Below are 23,779 nucleotides of genomic sequence, written 5' to 3'. Positions count from 1 at the left end.
TCCCCATTTACGTTGCCAATTCCCATATGCCTTAAGGGTTCGTTTTATTTAAATAGTAATGGCTATAGGCTAACAGGCTATAGGCAGAAATTTATCAAAGATAAACTTTAGGAGCTTTATAGACTTAATATACTTCATAGACTTATTTAATTTCTTGTTCCTACTGTAAAATATATAATTTTTCTCGTGGATCATTTAATTTATAATATTTATTAATACTCCCAGTATCACACATTGAAGTGGAGAGAATATACATACAATAAAGGAAATAACGACCACGTTCATTGATCTCCAGCTGCTACTCTCACATTCTTCAAACACTTGCCTATCCCTTTTTTTTTCTTAACCAGTATAATATCCTACGAAACTTAGGATTGGGTAGGTCTAGATACGCAAGCAGGTTGTTTATTCGATTTGAAATATTCGGCATCGCTGAAGAACTTGATGAAGAACTTGAAGTATATCCGTTTTATATTGTTTTTATGTAACAGGGAGAAGGAGGCGTGGCAGACATCAACAAGGATATTTATTATCCGTCTGGATGTATGAGGAACAGAATTTCAGTAACTATAAAATTTATAAGAAACAAATTTGAGAGCCAACTTTTATATTTTTATTTCTTTCCCCCTCCACCGTATGCAAAAATACGATTTATTAAGCCTTAGCTGTTTTGTGTGTATGTGTTTGTGCGTGTTTTCTTCAATGCCCTAATCAAAGTGCATAGAAAATTTGGTTGTGCCCAACATGTTTGATTTACAAATCGTCTCTATTTATTCCTTTTCAATTTGTTGGTTAGGAGGAGAATATTACAAAAAAAAAAGTTCTGCTTATATATAGAAATATGATATATCTGCTAATAGGGTTGTATCAACTCAGCTTGTCTTACTGATCAAGAATTGATATACTTGTATACTCGGACACGCCTCTGTTTTCCACGACTTCATGATACCCTTTCACAATTTTATAAAATTTGTCAAAGTGTATGAAAATGTAACTTTTTGCTGCTCTTTGTCACTTAAGTTATTAATATATAAAGCCACTTAAAGTCATTTGTAATACAATATATTTTTTTTTATTAAATATGCTTGAATGAATACCAGATCATAATACATCATTGAGTAGGTATGTATGAAATCGCTAATACGTACAATTTAAAGCTTATATGATTATGCTGTTTTAAATTAGTTTTGACTTTTATGCGATTACTATAGCTAACTAAATGGACCTGCTTATAGGGGGTTTAATTAGCGCTTACTTAAGACCTAAGCATGTGCCGTTTGCAAAATTACATTTCTAATTAAATACATAAACAAGTGAGCGATTTAACCGCACGTTTTCATAACTAAATTAACAGTACTCAAGTATAACTATTATTTTGGTATTTGTACAGAAGACTTGTAAACTAAAAAAGAATACAAGCTTATAAATAAGAGCCTGAGCAATAACTTTTTAATAAAAACAAATTCAATGAAAAATGGCAAAAGGGTGGGTTATGCTTAGTGCAATATTTACATTTTAATGTTGGACTATATACAAGTTATAGTATCCAGCAATCACTGTGTGGTGCTGTCACTTGTTTCCGCTGGCTCCTTGGGAGCTGGCATCAGTTCACCCAGTGCCAGCTTGTTTGGTAAGGCATCTGGTGTGTTAATAATGCCATATGGGCGAAGATGATATATTAAATAGTCCAGCACATACATTTGGTTAGGCGAAACATAGTGGAACGATATGGCATTGTCCGAGCAACAGTCCAGACCCTGGGAATACAAATATTTGTAATAATTGATAATTGATAAAAGTTTCCATTCAAGTTTTACCTCATTTGTCTTATAAAATATGTACTGCCAGTACCAGAACTTTTTATCCGTATGTGATGGTATCAAATGATGCTCGGGCACAAAGGGAAAGAATCGACCTCGCCCATTGGTATCACGAGAATCGCCTGCTAGCACTTTGACATTTTCCAAACACTTGCCCATCTCCACATCTTCGGCACCCGTGTTGTCCTTCTTGCATAGTTTAGGATTGGGCAGAGCTTCGACGACAAAGCGACGCACTGCTTCACGGCTGAGCACATAGCCAGCACCACCGGACATGTAACCCTGTTTCACATACGGCTTAAACTTGCAGCCAAAATAGACTGGTGTCTCGGGATTATAGGGATAGAGCATATAGCGCATATTCTCCACGATCGTATAGGTATCGTCATCTGCTTTTAGGAACCAATCAGCGTCGTTTATGTGATGCTCGTATATGTACTTATACGCCTCCTTGGTCTTGCCCCACAGATTGTTGCGGCCCTCACCGATTGGCAGGGCGATAGCGTTTAGCTCCTCATCCTTGGCAGAGCTCATAAAGAGCAGCTTATTGCAACGCTTGCCCCAGGTGCGTTTCACATGCCGCGCCTTCTTCTGATGGTTGCTCGGGTTGGTCATAATCCAGCAGAGTATGCGCACCTCGTTGTAGAGCTTCTCGGCCACGGTGGTGTTCTCATGCGCATGCTCATGCGTGCCCACATCTTGTTCGGGGCCGGAGAGCTCGATCATGTCGTGACTGTGATGGGCATCGTTGACGTCGCCATGTCTATGGCCCTCATATGGCAGGTATTCTCCACGCTGCTGCGTGGAGGAGTAAACAAACAGTGACGATAGACAGAAGCCTACAATGAGGCCAATGATAAGCGAGACGAATGAGCGCTTGTTGGAACGTCCTGCAAAATAGTGTGATTAGGAATTTAACTAACATCTTCGGGGAAGTTACTTACCTTCATTGAGCAAGGAGCGCCCCAGCAAACTATTGGCAGTCATACTTCTAATGCTTGCGGGCTTAGTTTGGGTTGGGTTAAGATAAAGGTCTGTGCGAGGAGGATTCAGTGAGGGCCTCTTTGGTTTTGTTGCGTTGGGAGCGAGGCTAAGACTACGCTTTACATCTTCTGTAATAGATTCGAAAATTAATAATAATTATTACACGCACAGCGTTAAACAGTGTCTGCCTAATATTGAAGCTGCTACTGCATGCGACAGACACTCAAAAGCAAGTGCTTAACTTTTCTAGCTCCACTCAGCTGAGCTCGTGCAAACGTGACATATCTGTAGTTCAACTCTACCCACATTATGTTCAGCTGCAAGCTGCTTCTCATTTATCTCAATTTATAGTACCATAATGCACATTCTGTAATAAATCTCATATCAATTTATGTGATCGTCTCTGGCTAGCACGTCTGCTTATTTATTTATTTCGCATTTTTGTGGGTCACTACTGTGTTTGAATGACTATCGAACATCCAACTTGCTTTTCACTGTACAATTCAAATCGGTTAGACACCATAAAGCCAATTCCTTATAATTCATATTTGAACTTTATTGTTCGCTCTACAATACAAAAAGCCAATTCTTTATAACTCATATTTAAACTTTATTATTCGCTCTACAATTGAGCCCCACCGTCCAAAGTCTAGAAGTTATAAGTATGGCAGATAGTTTGCCAACTGAACAAATTGAAAGCAAGAGTCTGGAACTTACTGGAGAAACAGCATGTGCCTATCATAATAATAATAAAAAATGTAATGTAGTAAGAGTAAGAGCTACTTCTCGAGTTTGACCGGCACAAATTTATGGCGTTATGCTACACATTTCATCAAAAACGGTCTAGGGAAAAAAGTAATGAATTCGAATTAGTTTTCCGATAGATATAACTTCAATTGACTAGTAAAAGACAAAATGTACAGTATTTCTCAAACTATTTCGATCACAACATTTTTGTCTTTGTGTTACAATGCGTACTATACAAACTGATTGAGACTCTACGATCTGATAGATTGTCGATATAAGCGTTCCTTAGGTTCTGGTCCAGTGCTAATAGAGTCGCTAAGTGAGAACAGGGCAGTGACAGAAGTGTGTCTCAATACATTTCTCTTCTTCTACATAGTTGAAAGTTTTGAAAAAGTCATTTACAAACAGATTTAGTGGAGAGCGTTCTGTAAGGGATCTTTGCAAAATTGAAATGTCGATTCTTTTATAGTGGAGGATGATAATGGGATAATGGTATGCTTGAGCCTTGAGTTTGACCATGTCAGAATGCAGACAGATGTGAAAGGTATTATATTAGCCTTAATTTAATATTAATAAGAACTATGTTAGGTTTAAGAATATGTTTAATTGTTTCATAACTAAAAAATATAAACCTTTCGTATTTGAAGTCAACTGCTTGAAACACATCGTATTTTATATAAAAGCTCCAAGCATTTTAATTTTTTCTTAGTCTTAAGTCTTAATATCAATGTAATTGAAAGTTCTAAATTTCTGCGAGAACATAAATACCTTCATTTTTTTTGGGTAATTAAAAATTTTGAAAAATGTTAATAGTGCGCGGTATGTGCGCGGCTCTACACTCTACAGAGATCTCAACCTGCACACAGTGGAGGAACAAATCGGACGCCACACAAGCCGATATACGGACAGATTGATGAGGCACTCCAGCTTGCTTGCAAGAAGACTTTTACCTGCTAGACCCCTAAGAAGACTTCGCCGGCAAGGGTTTACTAAAACTATTGGTCGACGATGAGGATATCGTGCTAGGCTAAATTCAGTATAGGGCATCACTATGCTGTTAGGTTAAAAATTCAGTACAATGTATGTGATGTTATAGTACACTTTTGAAGTACTGCTTCTTCACTTAATAATATAATATATATTTCAAAATGAAAAGTGTTATCAACGTACATTAATTCAGAATTTTGTACTCTTTGTAATACTGTTATGAATTTAAGGCTTTTGAGCAATAATTGAAAAACATCTTGGAGCACAAATTAGATAATCGAAATATAGCTTTTAATCTTTTAATAAATGTGAAATGCATGCAATTTTGTAGTACATTTACAATTATCGACCAGCGCGTCTTATTTACCGGAGTCAACTGAATTGCAGTTGCTTTTCGAGCTAAAGTATTTACATATATTATGCACCTACTTCTGCTGTTTCTTTTTGCACACACTATAAAAATTGCCAACGTTGTAACATTTGTTTACATTATCAGCAAATAAAACTGCAAAAAAAAAAAAAAAACAGAATAAATATTTTGTTAAACTAGTTAATGCGCTTTGACATATGGTTTTTACACTAGAAATAATAACAATTGAATTGAATTTGTTTTGCAACTTGGCTGAGAACTGAAGAGGTGCAATTAAAAGTGAATCACAGCTTATTGTAAGTTTGAACTTTTATCAGTGCTAGAGACTTAGTTGTTATTGTAATTAAGAATACTTTTTATGAAGGTTACATTTATTTATTGTTAAGATATAAAATTAAATAATAAATCTGACTACATGTATCACAAGTAAATATTTATTGAGACTCCAAGCGTGTTGCCAATGATTCTAATTGCAAACGCAACTGCATATTAATTTAATATAATTAAGCATGTAATAGACAGACCTACATTTTAGTTATGGTTATCGTTATTGTGAGCTTTTGGCATAGACCATTTATGTCATGGCATTTATCTAGCTGAAACCAATTTCGCATTTGAAAAACGCATTTGACCGAGTCAATTATTTAAAATTGCACGACAGAGATACGAGTCAAAACTAGTGCAAGCTTTGCACACAAAAGGCATAAAAAGTATTATTTAAAATTAGCATAGACTAGACTGAAATTCTTTTCAAAACTGTGCACGCCGTGAGACTGATAAAGAGCTCCATTTGCTTAATTATTTATGTCTTACATATGGAAGCACACATGCATTACATTAAATAGATAGATGTCTCATCAGAATTTTTGGGTCTATTTAAAAAAGTGTTTAAAAAGAAATTAAAAAATCGCATTGAAAACATTTAGTATCGAACGAAAACTGATCTGATATTAAAATTTTATGTTCAGTTTGGCTCTTGTACTCTAATTGAAAATATTGCCATAATATTTTGTTTATGGAATATCCGTCTGCATCTCTATTTCATTGTGAGTCTTTCAAAAATGTTTATAATTATTGTAAGCACTTTCATTGAAAAGTTACGCTGGCAACAATGCGTGATAACTTAACAATGCTTTAAATATAATGAATTGATTATCTCATAGGAAGTATGTTCGCATACATACATATTATATATCACAAAGCATTCCCTTTTTGATCAAACTACCATGACAGTTCATTCACAGCAGAGCAACAAACAATTCTTTTTTCAATTGTCGAAACTGTTTTGTTTGCTGCTTTAGTTAACCAATAAAATCGGCCACGCTTGGCGATTCGAGCTACAACGAAACAAAAAGTCTACTACTACTATTTAATTAAATTGTTGAATGTAGAGTCGGTTGTATGTGTGTTAGTTTATTTCAATTAATAGATAAACATGGACGAAAAAATATAAATGCGTACTTAGGCTGTGAAACAAAAATGAAATTACTATATTATTTATATATTATCTGAAACTGACCATGATAACTGTTATCTATAGCGACATGCAGGCAAATATGAAAGTATTACATCCGTTTTCAATGTACGACAAAGGGCCCTGTTAGAACTAATTTTCGTAAAACTTTTACTAGCACAAGGTTAACGATTCGTTACAGTAATTGCTGCTGCGCTTTTGTCACATAAGATAAGAATGGTACTTAGATATCATTCATGTGATACATAGACAATTATTATATTTCTTTGATTGCTGATATTTTAAAGTCATACATCAATAGCTCAGCTACTTCATATATCAAAGTTTCGCAATCACTTGGTATTTTTTTCATAACAAGTCTCTTGTCTAATTGGCAAAATAGTTAACAGGGGTACACGTTGTTATCATAGCGTTACCCAAGTAGCTTGTATTTGTTTCAATTTGTTGTCTTTAATTAGAAATAGATTGTTCGCCACAGCAAGCTCTAAGATAAAGCAACTAATTTGGCATCTTTAATTTATCAATAGGAAAGTAAATTTCTTATTGCTTTGCTGGTTATGATTGATTGCCAAAATGTTTAGACAAAAACTCTAAAAGCATACAGAAACCAATTAATGCAGAACTTCTTGGGAAAATCAAACAGGTGTTTGATTTGAAATTCTATGCCACAGCAAGCGGTATACTAGGGCTTTGTTTGTTAATATGTCTTCAAGGCAGCGGCAGCGGCAGCCGCAGCGGCAGCAGCAGTGGCAGCTGCATGCAAAAAATTGTCACGAAAAATTGCCTCACGATTGGCAGCAGCAGCGGTTTCGTACCAACTAACTAGAAAGTAATACGTATTTTGGTGTATTTAAGTTCCGGCCTTCAGTTGTTGACATAATCAATTTTCATGTTTCCTTTCAGTTTTTTTTCTTTAATAAAAGTGATTATTATCAGTAGGCAGTTAAATAGAAACACTCTGTCATGCTTTGGATGATAAAAACTCAATGTGATAAGAAGCGTGTGTGTTTGTGAATTATATTATATACTATATGTATTTACTGCTAGTTTTAGAGAGGCCGCGAGATAAACTCGCTGAAATATAGAGCAAGGCACAAGATATTTGTGGTGTTGATCGTTGGATTCAACCCACATCTAATAACAGTAAATACTCGCGCTGGATCTGATTGCCGGGCTTGTAAGCTGAAATTCCATTGGATGAGTTACCCTTTGGAACGAGTTTGGCATTCAAGCGATTACTGTATTAAGAAAATATTATGTCAAGACTTTAATCGGCAGCCACAATAACTGACTTAATTTTAATTGAACAATTTCCATTATATTTAATAATTTAACGTTCATTGATAGGCATTAAACTAGCATTCAACTTTTTGCGAAATAGTTGCGTATAGAGTAGATAAAAGCCATCCTATTAAAATGCAAAAAGTGATTAAGAGAGCTTATCAACGATGCCAGTGTCTGTCTCCAGACAGTCTCTCCGCTCTTCATATGCATCACACATATATGTATGCATGTATGCAAAACTAAACGGAACTTATTGAGAGAGGGTGTGATCGCGCTTAAGCAGACCGCAAATAAATTAAAGAAATGCAGCGATACAACGGTAGTTCAGCCCTCTACTTATTGTCAAAGAGAAATGTGTCGCAAAACGGAAATGGAAGAGCGACAGTGAGAGAATAGGTAGTCAAACAAAAAGGCAGCTGTTGTTAAAATGCATGCGCATTATAAATAACAGCAACTAAAGGGAGTGTGTGGTTATTGAAGCCATGCCGAATTGCAAATACTCTACATAGAAGAGTATGCGGGAGCACGAATAAACGCAAGCAATTAAGCATTGAGTCTAGACACATGTATATATAGTTTATATATATTGTAGCCAACACCTATTTAAAAATACCAGCATATATTTTAACATTTTTATTATTTGATTGGTGTATGAACACATTTATTGCATTAACTTTTAAAATGCTGTATACTCTGTCGAGCACTTTGTATGGAAACAGCTAAAGCGCGCTGATTGTTTTTTTTTTATATCAAGCTCACAATTAATTTATTTCGATGTTTTCTCTTTACGACCTTTGCTGCACTTCGTGTTTTTTTATGCACTTTGATTGGATTTCTGTTCTGGCATGCTAAATCGCACCTGCGAAATTGCGCTTGTTATAAAATTTCTAAAATTTATTTTTTCATTTTATTAACTTCTTTATATAAATTTATTATAGATTCATTTTATAACTTTGTAGCATATAGCACAGGACGCTCCCTGGCCGCGTTGCTCTTTTGTGTATATTAGTAGCACGCGCACGTTTTTTTTTGTCACTTTACTCTTTGCAGTAATTTAATTGGTTAGCTTTTTATGCAGGCGATTTGTTTAGTCAAATTTGTATCACAACAATGCGATGTGCAAAACACACAACGATTTTCAAACTAATAATAACGTTTAATTAAAATTCTGAGCAACAAAACGCACAACAAACACTCAACGCAACGCGATGCAAAGAGCGAGCTAACGAATCGACAACAAAACGGCGCGTCCGCCCCGTATACTTTGCAATGCGAGACTAACAAAAAATTCAACCTAAGAGATACAAAGAGAGAGAGAGAGATCAGCACACATAGGTCAACTGTGGTTATGCATGGTCAACTTTGAGATATCCTGTAGGATGGTAAGTATGGTAAGCAAGTAAAAGGAAATTATTTCCTGACATCTCTTATCTTTTAAACTTTAAATATATAAACTTATTCTTTATATTATTGTGACAGTATATGACCATTTAATGAAATATTACAGGGTAATGAAAACAACGCATGCGCTATCTTACTCACACTTATACCCACCGGCGAGCGAGCCGGCTTCTCTCTGCCTTGAAGAGAGAAACGTATGTACATATATTCATTCAACATATATACATACGTACAAAATACAAATGTACATATGCCTGGGTTGATAATGACTCTCTCCCTCTCTCTCTCACGTGCACATACATATATGCACATATTTGGGGAATAATTGCAACAACGATTAAGATAAGAAATTGTTTGTGCCTCACAGCTCACGCAAAGAGCGGATTGAAGCATGTGGTTATCTAGCGCTTGCAGTTTGCCACCCCTGCTATGGCAGCTGACAGAAGAGAGACTTCAGAGAGCCCTAGATAAATAGGTGAAGGAGAATAGAGAGGGAACAGCTGATTTAAATTGCTGTGTGCTCTAACGAATTTATTTAAACTATTAACTACCACATCCAAGCCGTAAGTCACAGTTCAGTTTGTCTCTTTGGCAATTGTAATGCTGATTCTCTATGAATATATGCCTATAAATTTGTTTTATCTACAAGAAATATCACTATAGTTAGGATACTTGTAACAATTTAATAGTCAAGTTTGCAACCACTTATTTTCAAACTCTAGACAGCAACCTGACTGTACATCAGAGCACACAGCTTTTGGCTGCATGCAACATATGATCAATGTGAGTAAATTTAAATGATGCAACTAGCTTTTTTAAATCATTTTATTGAGTTCATTAAACAAATAAAAGGCACTTGTATACATTGTCGTTAATTATAAGTACATACGCATGTATATAAAAGTACATATTAAAATAAAAATAAATTTGTTTGCTTATATATTTAGATTTTCGCTTAAATATACTGCCTAAACCGACAAAAATTACGTAGTAGTTGTTACTGTACAAGAAGATGATTTAATTTTGATGACATTGTTTTTTCTTTGCATTTCTTATTACACGATTAGCTGTCGCTAAACACATATTTACATTGCGCTCGATAAATAATTTGGCAACTAATAAATAGACATACTATACATAAGTCACGATGCATGACATTTAATTTGCATTCGAATGATTGAATTCATTCAGATTTTTTTTACTTTGTGTGATATGTACATAGATACAAAAAGTATTTGTATTTTAGAGACATAAGTACATTTTAAAAACCAATATATATTCATTAAATCTATATGTTTAAAACTAAATGCTTATAAATTTCAGCAAATAACAATTATTCAGTTAGTTCTTTAATTCAGACTGTGGTACATTCGGCCCAAGAGGCCTTTGGGAGGGGGTGCAGCTTATGATATTTGTTGTGCTTGAGCTCCATCTCCATCTTCTAATATCACTGTTTACCCTCTGCTTTAAAGAAATGCACAGCATAGTATGAGCACGAGTACTGCTAAGGGGAATAGGGCATAAATTTCGCTGCGTGGATGGCAGGTGGAGATAAGATTCGTGATATCATCCTCTTCATGTTCGATGCCATCACGTGTGGGCACCTCCACGACAACAATCTCATCGGATAGGAAACTAATGTTAAAACTGCAATATGTACTATTGAGACAGCCTGACGACTCGCTCAGGTTTGAATATTGAAATGTGGGCTTATAGATATCGAACAAAGCATGTATATCGTTACGCACTAAATCATTGTCACTGTAGAATATATAGTAGTAGTAACCATCGTCAACAACCTCATACTGGGCCACCCTATGCTTGCCCGTTTCGAGGAATTGCGTATGATTGCAGGCGTCCCTTGGCGGAAAGCCCTCGGCCAATAGAATGGCGCCGTTGAAGCAGCTAAAGAGTCCCGTCTCAAAGCTGGATATAGAATTTGACTCATCCGTCTCGGTGAAATTCATTGCATTTCCGCCATGACTGTACTTGCGATCATAGACATTCTCACGCTTCTCACGCTTGTAAAGTTGCTCGAAGATCTTTTGTTTGCGCTCCGCATGGCGTCTCTGTCGCGCCGCTGTCGCATTTGGCTCATTTGGATCCTGGTTTGGGAGCTCTGTAGATTTGTTTCGATGGAGCGAGCCCTTCTTCAGTTTCTTTCTGTAGCGCTTTGGAGGAGCGGCTGTTGTGCTTGAGGTTAAGTTGGCACTAACGGTTGTCTGATCCTCGCTGAGATCTTCGCCGCCATGATTTTCATGCTCCAGCAAGCCATCGCTGGGTGTTTTCTCTTCTGTGATCTCCGCCACATCCTCATAGAACACTTTCACCTGCTCATGTCCATGCGCATAATTGGCGCCCATCTTGTTTTTGTTGTGATCCGTCAACCCGCAGAGTCGTAACTCACGCGTGCCCTGCACCAAGAGTATGCGCGAGCCTTCGTAGCGTGAGCAGAACCTCACCGAAATCGTCGCTCCCTTCAGCAGAAAGAAACACATGCTCGGGTATGCTATAGGCAGTGTCATAGACTTTTCGACGTATATGTTTGCGACTTTTGGAAATTTCGGGCTTGTTGCGCAGCTGAAAGGCGTTGAAGCTGCTGCTCATGCGCAGCGTGTGCCTCGAACAGAAGATTGAAGAAATGCCGTCGCGTATTTCGATGATGTCCGATTCGGCGACTTGGTAAATAACATCGGCAAATACAGTCTTGCGCAGGTGGAGCGGCATTATAATTAATGTGGCTGGCAGTAGCACAATCATAATGCAAAATGCTATAACACGCTTCACGCCGTGCATTTTGCGATTCTCTGCAATGAACCGGAGATATAGAAGATAAGTAACTGATAAGCAAGACAGTTCGTAAACTTTTCATTGTACTATATTTAAGATTTACTCAAGTTTCTGTAGTTCTTCTCATGTGAAAAGTTTTAGTTTATACTCAAGCTTTGAAAGAACATTATTTCAATTTGTTTATTTTGATTTTTTAGTCACCCACCTTCAAAATGATATTCTGTTATTTGTTGATGCATTTTGCTGCTGTTATTGCTTTCCACTTTACACTCTACACGCAAAATTAATTAAATTTATAAATGTTTTTATTCTATTCGCTGCACATCCCGTGCGGCTGCTAGCCAAGTTTATAGTAGACTGTCGTCTGGATTGTGCGATTATCAATTTGACTTCTGCTGCTGCTAGTTTTTCCATTATTATTATTATCGCCTCGACTTCAGACAGTGTAATCAGCAGAGAGCCGAGCCACTGTCTGTTGTAGCAACAACAAAGTCTGTTCAAATATATACTCAAGCTCTATTTACAAGAATAATTTGTTTTTAATTCAATGTGAGTGCTAAGTGACGGATGCTATTTGAATTAACGTTTAGTGCATTGGCCTGGCAACTTATTGTGGCTGTCTTTGAAATTAATAGAATCTGATTGAATTACTTTTTTGATACTTATGTTATCTATTATGGAACGCTACACATGAATGAATTTTCGCTCTTGTCAATTGCACTACAGCGTTTGTAGGTAGGATATTGTAATTATAAATTTTTTATTAGCCTTTAAACTAAGCCTTAAAAAGAAGAAATAGAAATAAAAATACTCTTGTTATTTATCTCATAATGTAAATAATTTAATATATGTTGGATAATATACGAGGGTTGGCTGATAAGTAATGGGCACATACAAAATTCTAACCACCCATAAATATTTTATTTGATTTCTGTTTTCCATTAATTAATTTTTATGCAATTTTCAGTCACTAACTAAATTTTCAAAATTTGACAAAATATATGTCAGTTGCTTGAAATTATAACAGAAATAGACAAAAATCGATGACAAACATTTTGTTTTTTATGACTTATACTTAGTTTTATTTATTTGGCTTATTTTTATATTATTATTATTTATATTATATATGAAACAAGCCACTATTGATACATTTTGACTGGGGCATCGCAGGTTTTTCAAGTTTATTGTTATTTATACTATAGATGGCGACAAAATAATAATGCCGTCGGATTGAATGAATTCCGAATACGGAGCGAGAAGTCATTTGAAAACGACTCGGGTTCAAAAAAGTCGTCGCTTGCTTATCCTTGGTTAGAGCCCAATAACCTATTTATACACTTTGACATTTTTGATAAAAATGGAAAGGGTATTATGAAGTTGCTAATGTATGTAACAGGAGAGGGGGCGTGGCAGACCCCACATCAAGTATATATATTCTTGATCGGCAAGAGATCGATATAGCCATGTCCGTCTGTCTGTCTGTCACCGGTCTGAAATGTTTGGCACCTGGTTCCAGTAACTATAAGAGCTGGCAGCAAGCAATTTGAGGTATATACTAGGTGTTCCTATATCCACCCGACGCTTTTATTTTATTTTTTTTATCTCTCCCCCCGCCAAATCGATAAAAAAACACGTGATATTAAGCAATTGAAAACCACACAATGAACAACCTACCACTTAAACGCCTGCAAGAGCAAGCACCGTGGAACAAATTCAAGTTTAAATATAAACACTCCCTAGTTAAAGCCGTCGCAACGTGTGTTTAAACCACTGTGCTCTTATAGCGAAACTGTTGTGAAGCGTCCCGCAGTTTATGTGTGTATTGTGTTTATGAGTGCATCTAAAAGTTCGTGGCGCCCAACTTTAATTTGTCCACTTGTTTTATTTCTGTTTTTTAACTCTTGACAATGGGTATTCAACGCTTTCGCTTGACCTACCTTACTGCTTGGCTTATAATTCTTGTTGTTTTTGCATTTAAACTATCAGCGCGCCTTATCAATATGATTTCTAATTAATTCATATATGCAACATTTGTATATATAGTAAAATTAAGTAGTAAATTTAGTGAGCAATTGTTAGTGCACATATAATGGAATTAAGGCTGTGAGTACAGCAAATGCTTAAATGAGTGCAAGCAAATTTTTATACTCTTTGACATTTTTGTAATAAATGAAAAATGGTATTATGAGGTTGTGCAAATGTATGTAACAGGGAGAAGAAAGCGTGCCAGACCCCACTTAGTATACATATTCTTGATATAGCCATGTCCGTCTGTATGGGTCCGCGTTTCTCAGCAACTATAAAAGCTAGGGTAACCAAACTTGCAATGTAGGAGCTCCTATACCCCGAATATATCGTTTTTTTTTTGTTTTTTTATTTCCTCCGCCCCACAAAGCAAATAAAAAAAAAACGATTTTAAGCAATTAAAAAATAGTTAAAAACGAGCTGTGAGGCGTTAGCTGTTTTGTGTGTATGTGTTTGTGAGTGCATACGTGTGTTTGCTGCGATACTCTAGTCAAAGTGTATATAAAAGTTGGTTGCGCCCAAATTTAATTTGTCCACTTGTTTGAATATGAAAACACAACGTTTTTCTAAATAAATCACTAAAATTTGCCAATTTGTCATTTTAAAATTGATCACTCACTCACTTTTATAAATAAGGCCTTCAATATTAATTTTAGATTCGCTTAAAATAGCCATATTTAATTGTTTTTAAATTGGAAACAATTTGTTATTGGAGTGATAAGAATTTCATGCAGACTCATAGTAGACATTATCTGCCATGTAATCTTAAGTTATGGTCGGGCTACAGAAATTTGTAGCTTAGTGATAAATAGCAAACGATAGCGTGATAGATAACACTTTGATAATGATATTAATCAAGAGGCGCAAACTCTTAAGCAATGTGTACTGTGGCCTGTTTTCGTTTGCGCTTTCCGCCCCACGTAATACAGTCAAATGTCAATTTTCCGCATTGCCTTATTTCCTCATAGCCATAGGCCAGACGATAGGTTTTCCATGGGCGTTTTCCATTACGTGTGCTAGACTCGCCATTAGTGCAGCAGTAAATATTTTGCTTTAAAAACATTTCTATAGTTTATGGCTTGGCATAGTATGCAAAGCGTAAATTAAAACTGGTTTTGAGCAATGTCAATGGATTACAAAATATTACATTAGACCCGTAGCTGGTTTCTTAACATACATGCATATATACGCTTAAGCGAAGAGTGTAAATTTGAAATTATTTTAGCGCAAGTAATAAGAAACAACATACTGCATCCAAAAGTAGTTAATACTATGGTTCTCCCTTGCTAATAATAAAAAAAAACGCATGGGTCATGACCTTTGGTAATACCCTCTGAGTTACGCACATTTGTGGGTAAGGTATGTGTAATAAGTGTGCCATCAAAAATTCTATTTTACTTTCGCGTTTATAGAGCGCGTTTTCATAGACTGCGTGTGGCTGTAATAAAATTTCCATAAGCCCTCCTAGGGCATTACATAGTACTTAGTATGCATATACATATGTAAGCAGTTTTCTGCTTACAGCTGTGCTTCTTGCTTTTTGCTGTGTAAACTTACATGTTTTTATATGTGATATTGTAGTATTGATAGTTTGTAGATTTGCGGCTCTATTTGTGTGTCGGATTTGTTACGGACAGTGTCAAGTGCAACTTTGTTATTGTAAAATTTGTTTGTAGTATGCAAATTGTTTGTTGTGTTTTATTTTCCGTATATATTTTCTCTGTCAGTTGGCAACGAATGCCGTAAACGATTCTACTACATTATATCAAAATTTTTGTACGTTATCTGCACGTGCAGCTGTTTTTGACATTATCATTATGGTTGGTTGGGTTTGTTATGGGTCTGTCTCTTCTTGCTTCTTGACACACATTTCGTTAATATTCACGTTTTGATTCACAGACTCTTTAACTCTATCACTCTCTTCACTGCATGCACTCTCTCTTTCGCTCGCTCTCATTGGTGCCTTATCGGAGAGCGTTGTTGTTGTTGTTAATAATTTCTGTGTGTAGTCTTGTTTTTATTTATTTATGTTTTGTATGAAAACGTTACAATGAAAATATGCAAACATTTTACTCAGAACTGAAAGCCGAGGCACTTAAACTTCAAGAGCTGCAGCAAATTCAATTACAAAAACTTTAATAAAAATAATCACGAAATACTAATTGAAAACCGTTGAATCAACCGTTTGCATTTGCAGTGCTTACGACAACTGATTCTTTGCTTCGGTTTGCCTCAGAAACAATGGAAATTTTCGTTGCACCAAAATGAAAACAGTGAGCAGTGAGCATAACATCCCAGTCGGATACAGCCGACGATACAATGCATTACTTTTGCGGACATGCATGATTTTGTGGAAGGGTTAGTAATCGAACTAAAGCTGACTTATGCGTACAAAGTGAAAGATTTAAAAAAAGAAGTCAAGTTGTATCTAATTACTTCCGGCTACATATTTTGAAGTGATTTATAAGTAATGCACATTTGCGTCGCTGGGTAAACAAGCGACGTCGGGCTCTCTTAGCAGCGCTCTCTAAGCAGTGCTCTTTCGCACGCTTGACGCTCGGAAAAATCAAAACAATATGCTGGTTGTTTTGATGTGAAGTTGGCTGCGATTCGATTCATGGGTTCATGAATTGGTTTGCTTGAATTTGCTTGCAATCGGGATTGTGACATGGCTAAATATTCTCCCAATTTTCTAAAATTACAATTTAATAAGTGTTAAAATATATTTTATACAAATACATTTTATCTTTTTGAAAGTGTTACTAAACACCATCCTTTCACTTACTATGCAAATCCGGCATTGAATAATAGAATTCCGTATGATAATAATGAAGTTGGCCCGCACTTATGGGCGTGTTGCGTTTTATAAACGCTTTCTTGAAGTCAGTCATATTAATTATGTCTTTTTGAACGCAGAGGGATAAGCAAAAACGACCGAAGCTAGCGAATTATCGCAGCCAACTAAAGTTGACTTCTAAGACTAATAGTCCAACTGCTGACTGTTTACAGTGTCGTTGACGTTTTTAATCAGATAATAAGCTAACACTAAGTTGGATGGGGGAATTCAGGACCACAGACGCACGTCGCTTTATCCGAGTGTAAAGACTGAATGTGTTTGCTGATTTACAAATATGATAATCACTCTTGCTCATGTTATTGTTAATATAAATTAGCAAACAATCGCATAAAATACAAATCTACATCCAGTAGAAGAGAAGCACACAAATGTACTGATAAGTATTTAGTACCTGATTAAATCGCCCATGACTGGTAACACGTGTAGACTCAAAATTCGACTCCGCCCACGTGAGTAAAGCGTGCATCGCCGAAGAGTACACGTTTATACTAAACTATTTCAATTCGTTTAGTTTAGTCTTAGTATGTTTGTTGATTATATGTTCTTTATCAAAAATATAATCATATTGGATAAAAGAGGGTCAGCGATATACTACGGGTCATATACTTTAGTAGCAGTGTTGGATATACAACTCAGATGTATCTTGCTCATATTGGCACTATCTTTACCTGCGATTTTTATTGGTCTTATCTTCTTGCATTGTTATTGTCTTATGCTATGCTTTAAGGACAAATATTGCAATTTACTAAGTATATTTACTTTTAAAAATAGGAACACAAGTGAACGAAGCTAAAAAGCTTCATCTGTCCACTAAACCTTAATAGAGATAACTATCTTCTTCTGTTTAGATAATTGAATAACACTGGTTCGTGCCTTGACTAAAATGTTGGCTGTCCACTGGTTCGTGCCTTGACTAAAATGTTGGCTGTCCACTGGTTCGTGCCTTGACTAAAATGTTGGCTGTTAATTTTGACTACAAAGATACATATTCAATAACGATCCATTTTATGTAATCTTTAAATTCGTTTGATTATGCTAAGTCGCTTGGAGAGATGTAGTGTGACATTGTGAACTTTTATACACTTTGACATTTTTGTAAAAAATGTAAAAGGGTATTATAAAGTTGTGCAAATGTATATAACAGGGAGAAGGAGGCGTGGCAGATCCAACAAAGTATATATATTCTTGATCAGAAAGACAAGCTGAGTCGATATAGCCATGCCCGTCTGTTCGTCCGTCCGTCTGAATGTTTGAGCAACTGTTTCTCAGTAACTATAAGAGCCAAATTTGGTATCCTATATCCAAACACGAACGCGTTTATTTAATTTTTTTTTATTTCCTCTCCCCTCCCCCGCAAATCGATATTAAGCAATAAAAAAAATATTTTAAAATCTGAAATAAATCACAAAAACGCTTGGTTACGGTATTGACCGATGCCAAAAACTTTAGTTGGGGTAAATAACTTAGGAGTTATTCACATTCTAATTTTCAATATAGAGAGCGGGATGCGATTTTGCTGGCGCGCCATAAAATCGTCGCTGCCGAAGCAGGCGTCGGCGTCCCTGGTGACACTACAGTAGGGTTGTTGATAATATATCAAAATATCTATATATAGATATTTGTTTTCTTAAAATGATATATTTATATCGTGATATTGAGCTTGCCCAAATATCGCAATATCGATATTTTTGGATATTTTTTAATATTTTTATAGTGATATAAAAATCGGTACCGCAAAGTGCAAACTCTGCGACAGAGTTATTAAAGCAAGTGGAAACTCTACCAACTTGACTTCGCACCTCAAAAACAAACATTCCGATTTTTTCGCAAAATGTGCCCAAAAGAAGGTATGTATGTCATATGTTTTTGAGCTTTTGGTCATTTGAAACTTGCACATATACTACTGAAATTCGACGGCAAACGCGTAAATGCATGTGGTTCTTAACATACATTAATTCGTATTCAAATTTTTTTGGCTAGATATACCATAAAAAAAGTTCTAACAATAAGGAAATCTTTCAAGAGACCATGCCAAGCCTTTATAAACTCGCTATGAGGTATATTGTTACCGCGGGTAGCTCGCTACCGTCCGAGCGGTTGGCGTTCGCTATAAAATGCGTGTCGTGCGACTCCAGGAGTCGTATGGCGGATGCCCACATCACACAAAGAGTTTTCCTGAAATCGTTGAAGTCGTCACATTGGAAATAAAATTCCAACATATATCAGTATCTTTATATAAGTATTATTATAATTTCTATTATATCTGGAATATATATACACAGATAATAGTATTATTAAGTTGAGAATATGTATGAACAATGAACAATTATCTGTAATATTATTATATTAAGAACTTAATGAAGTATTATTTGAGAATAACTATGAACTGCTAATTGAGAATTTAATGATGTATTATTACATTGGGAATATATATAAAGTATTATTTGTTATAAAAACTTAAAGCTTTTTTAATTTGAAAAAAAAAAAAAATTAAAATTGGAAAAAAATTAGCTAAAAAAATATCAAATATATCAATATTTTTTAGTGATATATTAAATATAATATCATCTTTTATGATAAAAAAAATATCATCGATACGATATTTTTTTAAATATCTGACAACACTAATTTGCATTTGCGTAAAGCCCAATCAGGTCTGGGTTATTGTGAGTTCTTAATAGTTAAATAATTTAGAATACATCGCTTAATAATAATATTTGAGGCCTTTGTGTTGAAGACAGAATAAAGTTTGTTGCGAGTATACCTAAGTTGACGCAATAAATATAACGAGCCTTCACTAATTTAATCATATATAGGAGAGGGGAGATTAATTAAAAGCAGTCCATTAGTGTAAGGTAATAGATCAACACCTAAAATCCAGTTAAAGCCTCGCAAAGAAAAATAAAATTTTTTTTTTACAGATTCAATGTTAATTTGGTAGCTTGAGTATTGTGAAGACCAAACACACGAGCCATATTATACCGGACGAGCATCGGGGCATAAAGGGTCATCAAATCATTTTGACTCATACGAGAACTTGAATTGCCTTTTAATTTATTAACTATGTTGGGTTAACGAATTGTCGCTAACGCGAACGCGATTTATGTTATTGCCCGAATATATTAAGAACAAAATTGTATTATTACATGTACATATATATAGCGCAGTGCAGTATGCAAGCGTAAAGAAGAGAGCGCAAAAGCTTCTTCTAATTCAGCTGTTCGTAGCTGAGACTCTAGATTTATTGGCCTTGCATGACCAAACGTTCTCCCCCCTTTGGAAGGCACGTCTTTCAATATCATTGTAGACTTTAATATTCTGCAGATGGCTGTCTCTCCACAAAAAGCAACAAAATATAGTGCTTGAGCTATCTTCCCTCAAAACGTAATGATGATGTAAGAATTTGCAATGCTTGGATGGGGTCTAATGCCGAGCAAACTCGCATACTCGGTGTAACCTCCTGCAAAGGTCGGCAGCTTGAGCTTCGAAGCTCGGTGCATCTGCATAAGCACAAGGAGTAAAATTAGCTGGCATACATGATTAACGTCGTATAATTTCGTTTAGTATGCTTAATCAAATTCGTATCTCTATTCACTACCGATTTCATTATAATCAATCTCTTCTAAGCTATCTTGTATAGCCTTAAATGTCTGTTTAGTGTTCTCAACTAATTTTAAATGCTCCCCAGCCTAGAGATTGTCCGTTGACATCAATCAATTTTAAGTACAATCACGTCGGGGTCCTCAAAGTGTTGCGTTATGCTATGTTTCTAAATAACTCATTCTGATTTTATTTTGAAAACCTTGGATTTGCATTTGAAGAAAACTCAAGTAGATTAGTGGCAGTAGACTTGTGATTCACAAAGCTATTTTGGTAAGGCGAAGCAATTGAGCTATTGAAATGATGAAAGATAGTAACTTTTTCAAAGAATTTAGATTTAGCAAACTATTAAAAAATTAGTAGTAATGTAACTTGTAGGGCCAGTCTTAAGTAATGGAATAATAAATGAGTACTTTCTAATGTATATATAATTACATTACATTAATAAATGTAAAAGTAAATTCATGGATCCAGCAGAATAACTGAGTACGCAAGCTGGGACTCCATCTGGGTGTTATAATTAGTCTTCTATTCTTACATATTATAAGTTAGTCAAATCAGAAGTGTGCCTAACAGGCAGAAGGGATAAGGATTCATTATTTAATTAAAGGGACATAAGAAAAACCTTTCTTATTTATATATTAGTTACTATTTTATTTATCTCACTAAACACTTTCTTTTAAGACATTTAGAATATATTTTATAAGTTTCGTGAAAAATCTTATTACAAACCTTTTTGCCGTCTAAGCCGGTTGTTTCCAGCTGTAGCGCCAAGGTAATGTCGGCTACACCCGACTGTTGCTTACCGAATTTTTATTATCAAACATTTAAAAAAAAAATTTTTAGTTTCTTAGTCTATTATCTACTAGTCTAATGCCTATTATCTTATTGTTCAAATTGATTAAAATTATGGAAAAAATATTGTTAATTGAACAAAGTCGTCAAAGAATTCATGTACACCATCAAAAGTTATCGAAACAATTAAGCAAATTAAATTCAATGAGAGCTAAGTGTTTCAAGCTCGCATTTTAAAAGTTACAAATATAACTTCGTCATGCTAATGAAACTTAGCATAACAAAAGTCTGTCGATTGTAAGTTAACGTAAGAAAATCTGATGCACCAAAATAATGTTAGGCTCTAACTCAAGACATCCGCTTGGGAGTACGTTATGTGCTCAATGCATTCAATGTGACGCATCGTTCACGGTTGATAATGTTAAATGTAAGATGTCGCATGCTCCACGGTTTTAGTAAGTTAGTTGAGTTCTGGTCGAGCTTGTGATCGGTTACGGTTACGGTTTGGTGCTTTCCTTTACTTTTTTGCAAAATGAATAATCTGAGTGCCAGTGCCAACAGTCGTGTGTTCTTTAAATTTATAATTTTTTGTCTGATTCTGGTGCTGTACCTTATTTACTTATGGCCGAGCCACCACATTGATGTGAATCCTAGTGTGCGTATGCTAATGAATAAGAAATTTTCGGGGAACGCAACGGTACGACAAAAATATTTCATGAAAACATCAAAGTGTGTAATTCCATATATTGAGCCGTACAACGAAGAAGTAATGAAAATTTATTCCCCACGCGAGTTTATACCCTGTTCAAATGAAAGTGAATTAGTGTCGCCCTTCTACGACGAGAGTCGTAAGCGCTATGTGCTACACATCAATGAGAATGTGGCTCAAGAGCTTCTGAGTACCATTAAACCAGAGTTTAATTGTTTTTATCGTGAAATCGTGCATGGCCTCGAAACTGAAAGCTACGACAAGTAAGTTGTGGATCAATTTTCTCTGAGATATACAAATGAGTAAACTCATGTTCAACTAGAATCAAGCCGAATATATACTTCTCACAAAACTATGTGGTGCCTCAACAGGTGGATGGCCTATTATTGGAGTGCCAAACGACGGGGGAGAATCCGGTGACGCTACAAAAGGACGCCTTTATGTTCATACAATATCGGGAATCCAATGTTACCAAGTCAAAGCAAACCATACGCAAGCCCAGTGTTATTATGTACGGCATTGATACGTTGTCTAGAATAAATTTGCGCCGCACTATGCCTTTAGTATTTGAGTATCTCACGGGTCCTGGCTGGTACGAAATGCAGGGTTATAATAAGGTCATATTAATACGATCAGGAAATTGGCACTTCGAATATTTTTATATATATATTTGCTTTTTCAGGTGGGCGATAATTCATTTCCCAACATATTTGCTATACTGAGCGGACATACGCCGGAGTCCGCCAAGGAACACGTATGCAATACGGACGATAAGGGTTGCTTGGATGAAATTCCCATGCTATGGCATTATTTTAAGAATGCCAGCTATCTGACTGCCTATGCTGAGGATGAGAGTTCTTCCAATACGTTTAGCTATCTAAAACCTGGTTTTACCAAAACGCCAACCGATTATTACTTTCGTCCTTTTCTACGCGCACTCGAAACAGAGACGGAAAATTATCACTGTCCAGGTTGTCGCATGGTCTATTGTCTGGGACGACGCTTGGCAAATAGTTATGTGTACGATTATTGTAAGCAGTTCATACAGCGCTATGTGGAGGAGCGACCCATTTGGGGCATGTTTTGGTCAAATCACTTTAGTCACGACGATCCATTTATGCCCTCAGCCATGCAGCATAAGGTTCTGAACGATCTATTGAGCTATGAACACGATGGAGCTTTCAAGCACGCAATAATGATATTCTTTGCCGACCACGGCGTTCGTTTTGGCGATATCTTAAGCTTGAGTGAAGGCTTTCTGGAGGAAAGGTTACCTATGATGTTTATTTACTTGCCGCCTTGGTTTAGGGAAAAGTATCCACAGTTTGCTGAAGCATTAGCTGCGAACCAGCAACGCCTGAGCTCCAACTTTGATTTGCACAACACGCTCAAGCATATTATCGAGCTGGGCGGCACACCAGATGGCCCCGCATTACCCAGGTCTTATGCTTGCCCCACTTGTCAATCTCTATTCTATCCCATAGCTGAGAATCGCACTTGTGCCCAGGCTGGCATTGCCGAGCATTGGTGCACCTGCGAACCCTTTCGCAAGTTAACAAATTCTCATTGGAGTGATCGCATTGCTTTACGCATTATAGAACGCATGAATGACTATTTTGTTGTCAAGAATATATCCCACTTGTGCTCCAATTTAAGCCTTAGCTATATACACTCAACGGAAATCAAAACAAGATCGGATGATGACGGGGCCGCCACTTTGCCTACAATAGAGACTGCTGTATATCGCACCAAATTCAAGGTGAAACAGAACAGCGCTGACTTTCAAGCCACTGTAGATTTTAATAACGCTACCGAAGAAATTCAGGTGAATGTGGAGGGCATTAGTCGCACCAATTCTTATAAGGAAGATTCTACTTGTATTAACGATAAGATTGCCAAATTATATTGTATTTGCTTCAGTGATCTAAAGCCATAG

At 36.0% G+C, this 23,779-nt stretch overlaps 3 protein-coding genes across 3 annotated transcripts; 1 reads left to right on the top strand and 2 right to left on the bottom strand.

The window, feature by feature from the left end:
• Positions 1-1,463: 1,463 nt before the first annotated feature.
• On the bottom strand, positions 1,464-8,531 carry LOC108596902 (glycoprotein-N-acetylgalactosamine 3-beta-galactosyltransferase 1). The gene is made up of 4 exons (XM_033294727.1): positions 8,426-8,531; positions 2,765-2,932; positions 1,818-2,710; positions 1,464-1,757 (listed from the first exon to the last, which is right to left on the bottom strand). The coding sequence occupies exons 2-4, from the start codon at positions 2,805-2,807 to the stop codon at positions 1,554-1,556; spliced, it is 1,140 nt and encodes a 379-aa protein (XP_033150618.1). The 5' UTR covers positions 2,808-2,932; positions 8,426-8,531; the 3' UTR covers positions 1,464-1,553.
• Positions 8,532-10,380: 1,849 nt separating this feature from the next.
• Positions 10,381-12,159, bottom strand: LOC108598571. The gene is given in 3 exon segments (XM_017985268.2): positions 10,381-11,602; positions 11,604-11,874; positions 12,063-12,159. Coding segments are annotated over 3 exon segments (1,374 nt in total). The 5' UTR covers positions 12,097-12,159; the 3' UTR covers positions 10,381-10,533.
• A 9,585-nt stretch (positions 12,160-21,744) lies between these two features.
• LOC108595237 (CG18088) lies at positions 21,745-23,779 on the top strand. The gene is made up of 3 exons (XM_017980439.2): positions 21,745-22,106; positions 22,166-22,460; positions 22,526-23,779. The coding sequence occupies exons 1-3, from the start codon at positions 21,796-21,798 to the stop codon at positions 23,777-23,779; spliced, it is 1,860 nt and encodes a 619-aa protein (XP_017835928.2). The 5' UTR covers positions 21,745-21,795.

This window comes from Drosophila busckii, unplaced genomic scaffold, assembly GCF_011750605.1.
Source record: "Drosophila busckii strain San Diego stock center, stock number 13000-0081.31 unplaced genomic scaffold, ASM1175060v1 chrUn_07, whole genome shotgun sequence".
Classification (NCBI taxonomy): Eukaryota; Metazoa; Arthropoda; class Insecta; order Diptera; family Drosophilidae; genus Drosophila; species Drosophila busckii.
The sequence above is the reverse complement of the archived record's forward strand: the minus strand, read 5'-3'. Positions and strand labels throughout refer to the sequence as shown.

Bases quoted from the DNA above. Each gene is read 5' to 3' on its own strand.
- LOC108595237 (XM_017980439.2), top strand. From the start codon at position 21,796: ATGCTAATGAATAAGAAATTTTCGGGGAACGCAACGGTACGACAAAAA. The intron at 22,107-22,165 runs GTAAGTTGTGGA...ATGTTCAACTAG, and splicing joins GAAACTGAAAGCTACGACAA to AATCAAGCCGAATATATACT. The intron at 22,461-22,525 runs GTCATATTAATA...TTGCTTTTTCAG, and splicing joins AAATGCAGGGTTATAATAAG to GTGGGCGATAATTCATTTCC.
- LOC108596902 (XM_033294727.1), bottom strand. From the start codon at position 2,807: ATGACTGCCAATAGTTTGCTGGGGCGCTCCTTGCTCAATGAAG. The intron at 2,711-2,764 runs GTAAGTAACTTC...ACTATTTTGCAG, and splicing joins GCGCTCCTTGCTCAATGAAG to GACGTTCCAACAAGCGCTCA. The intron at 1,758-1,817 runs GTAAAACTTGAA...TTGTATTCCCAG, and splicing joins TATTTTATAAGACAAATGAG to GGTCTGGACTGTTGCTCGGA.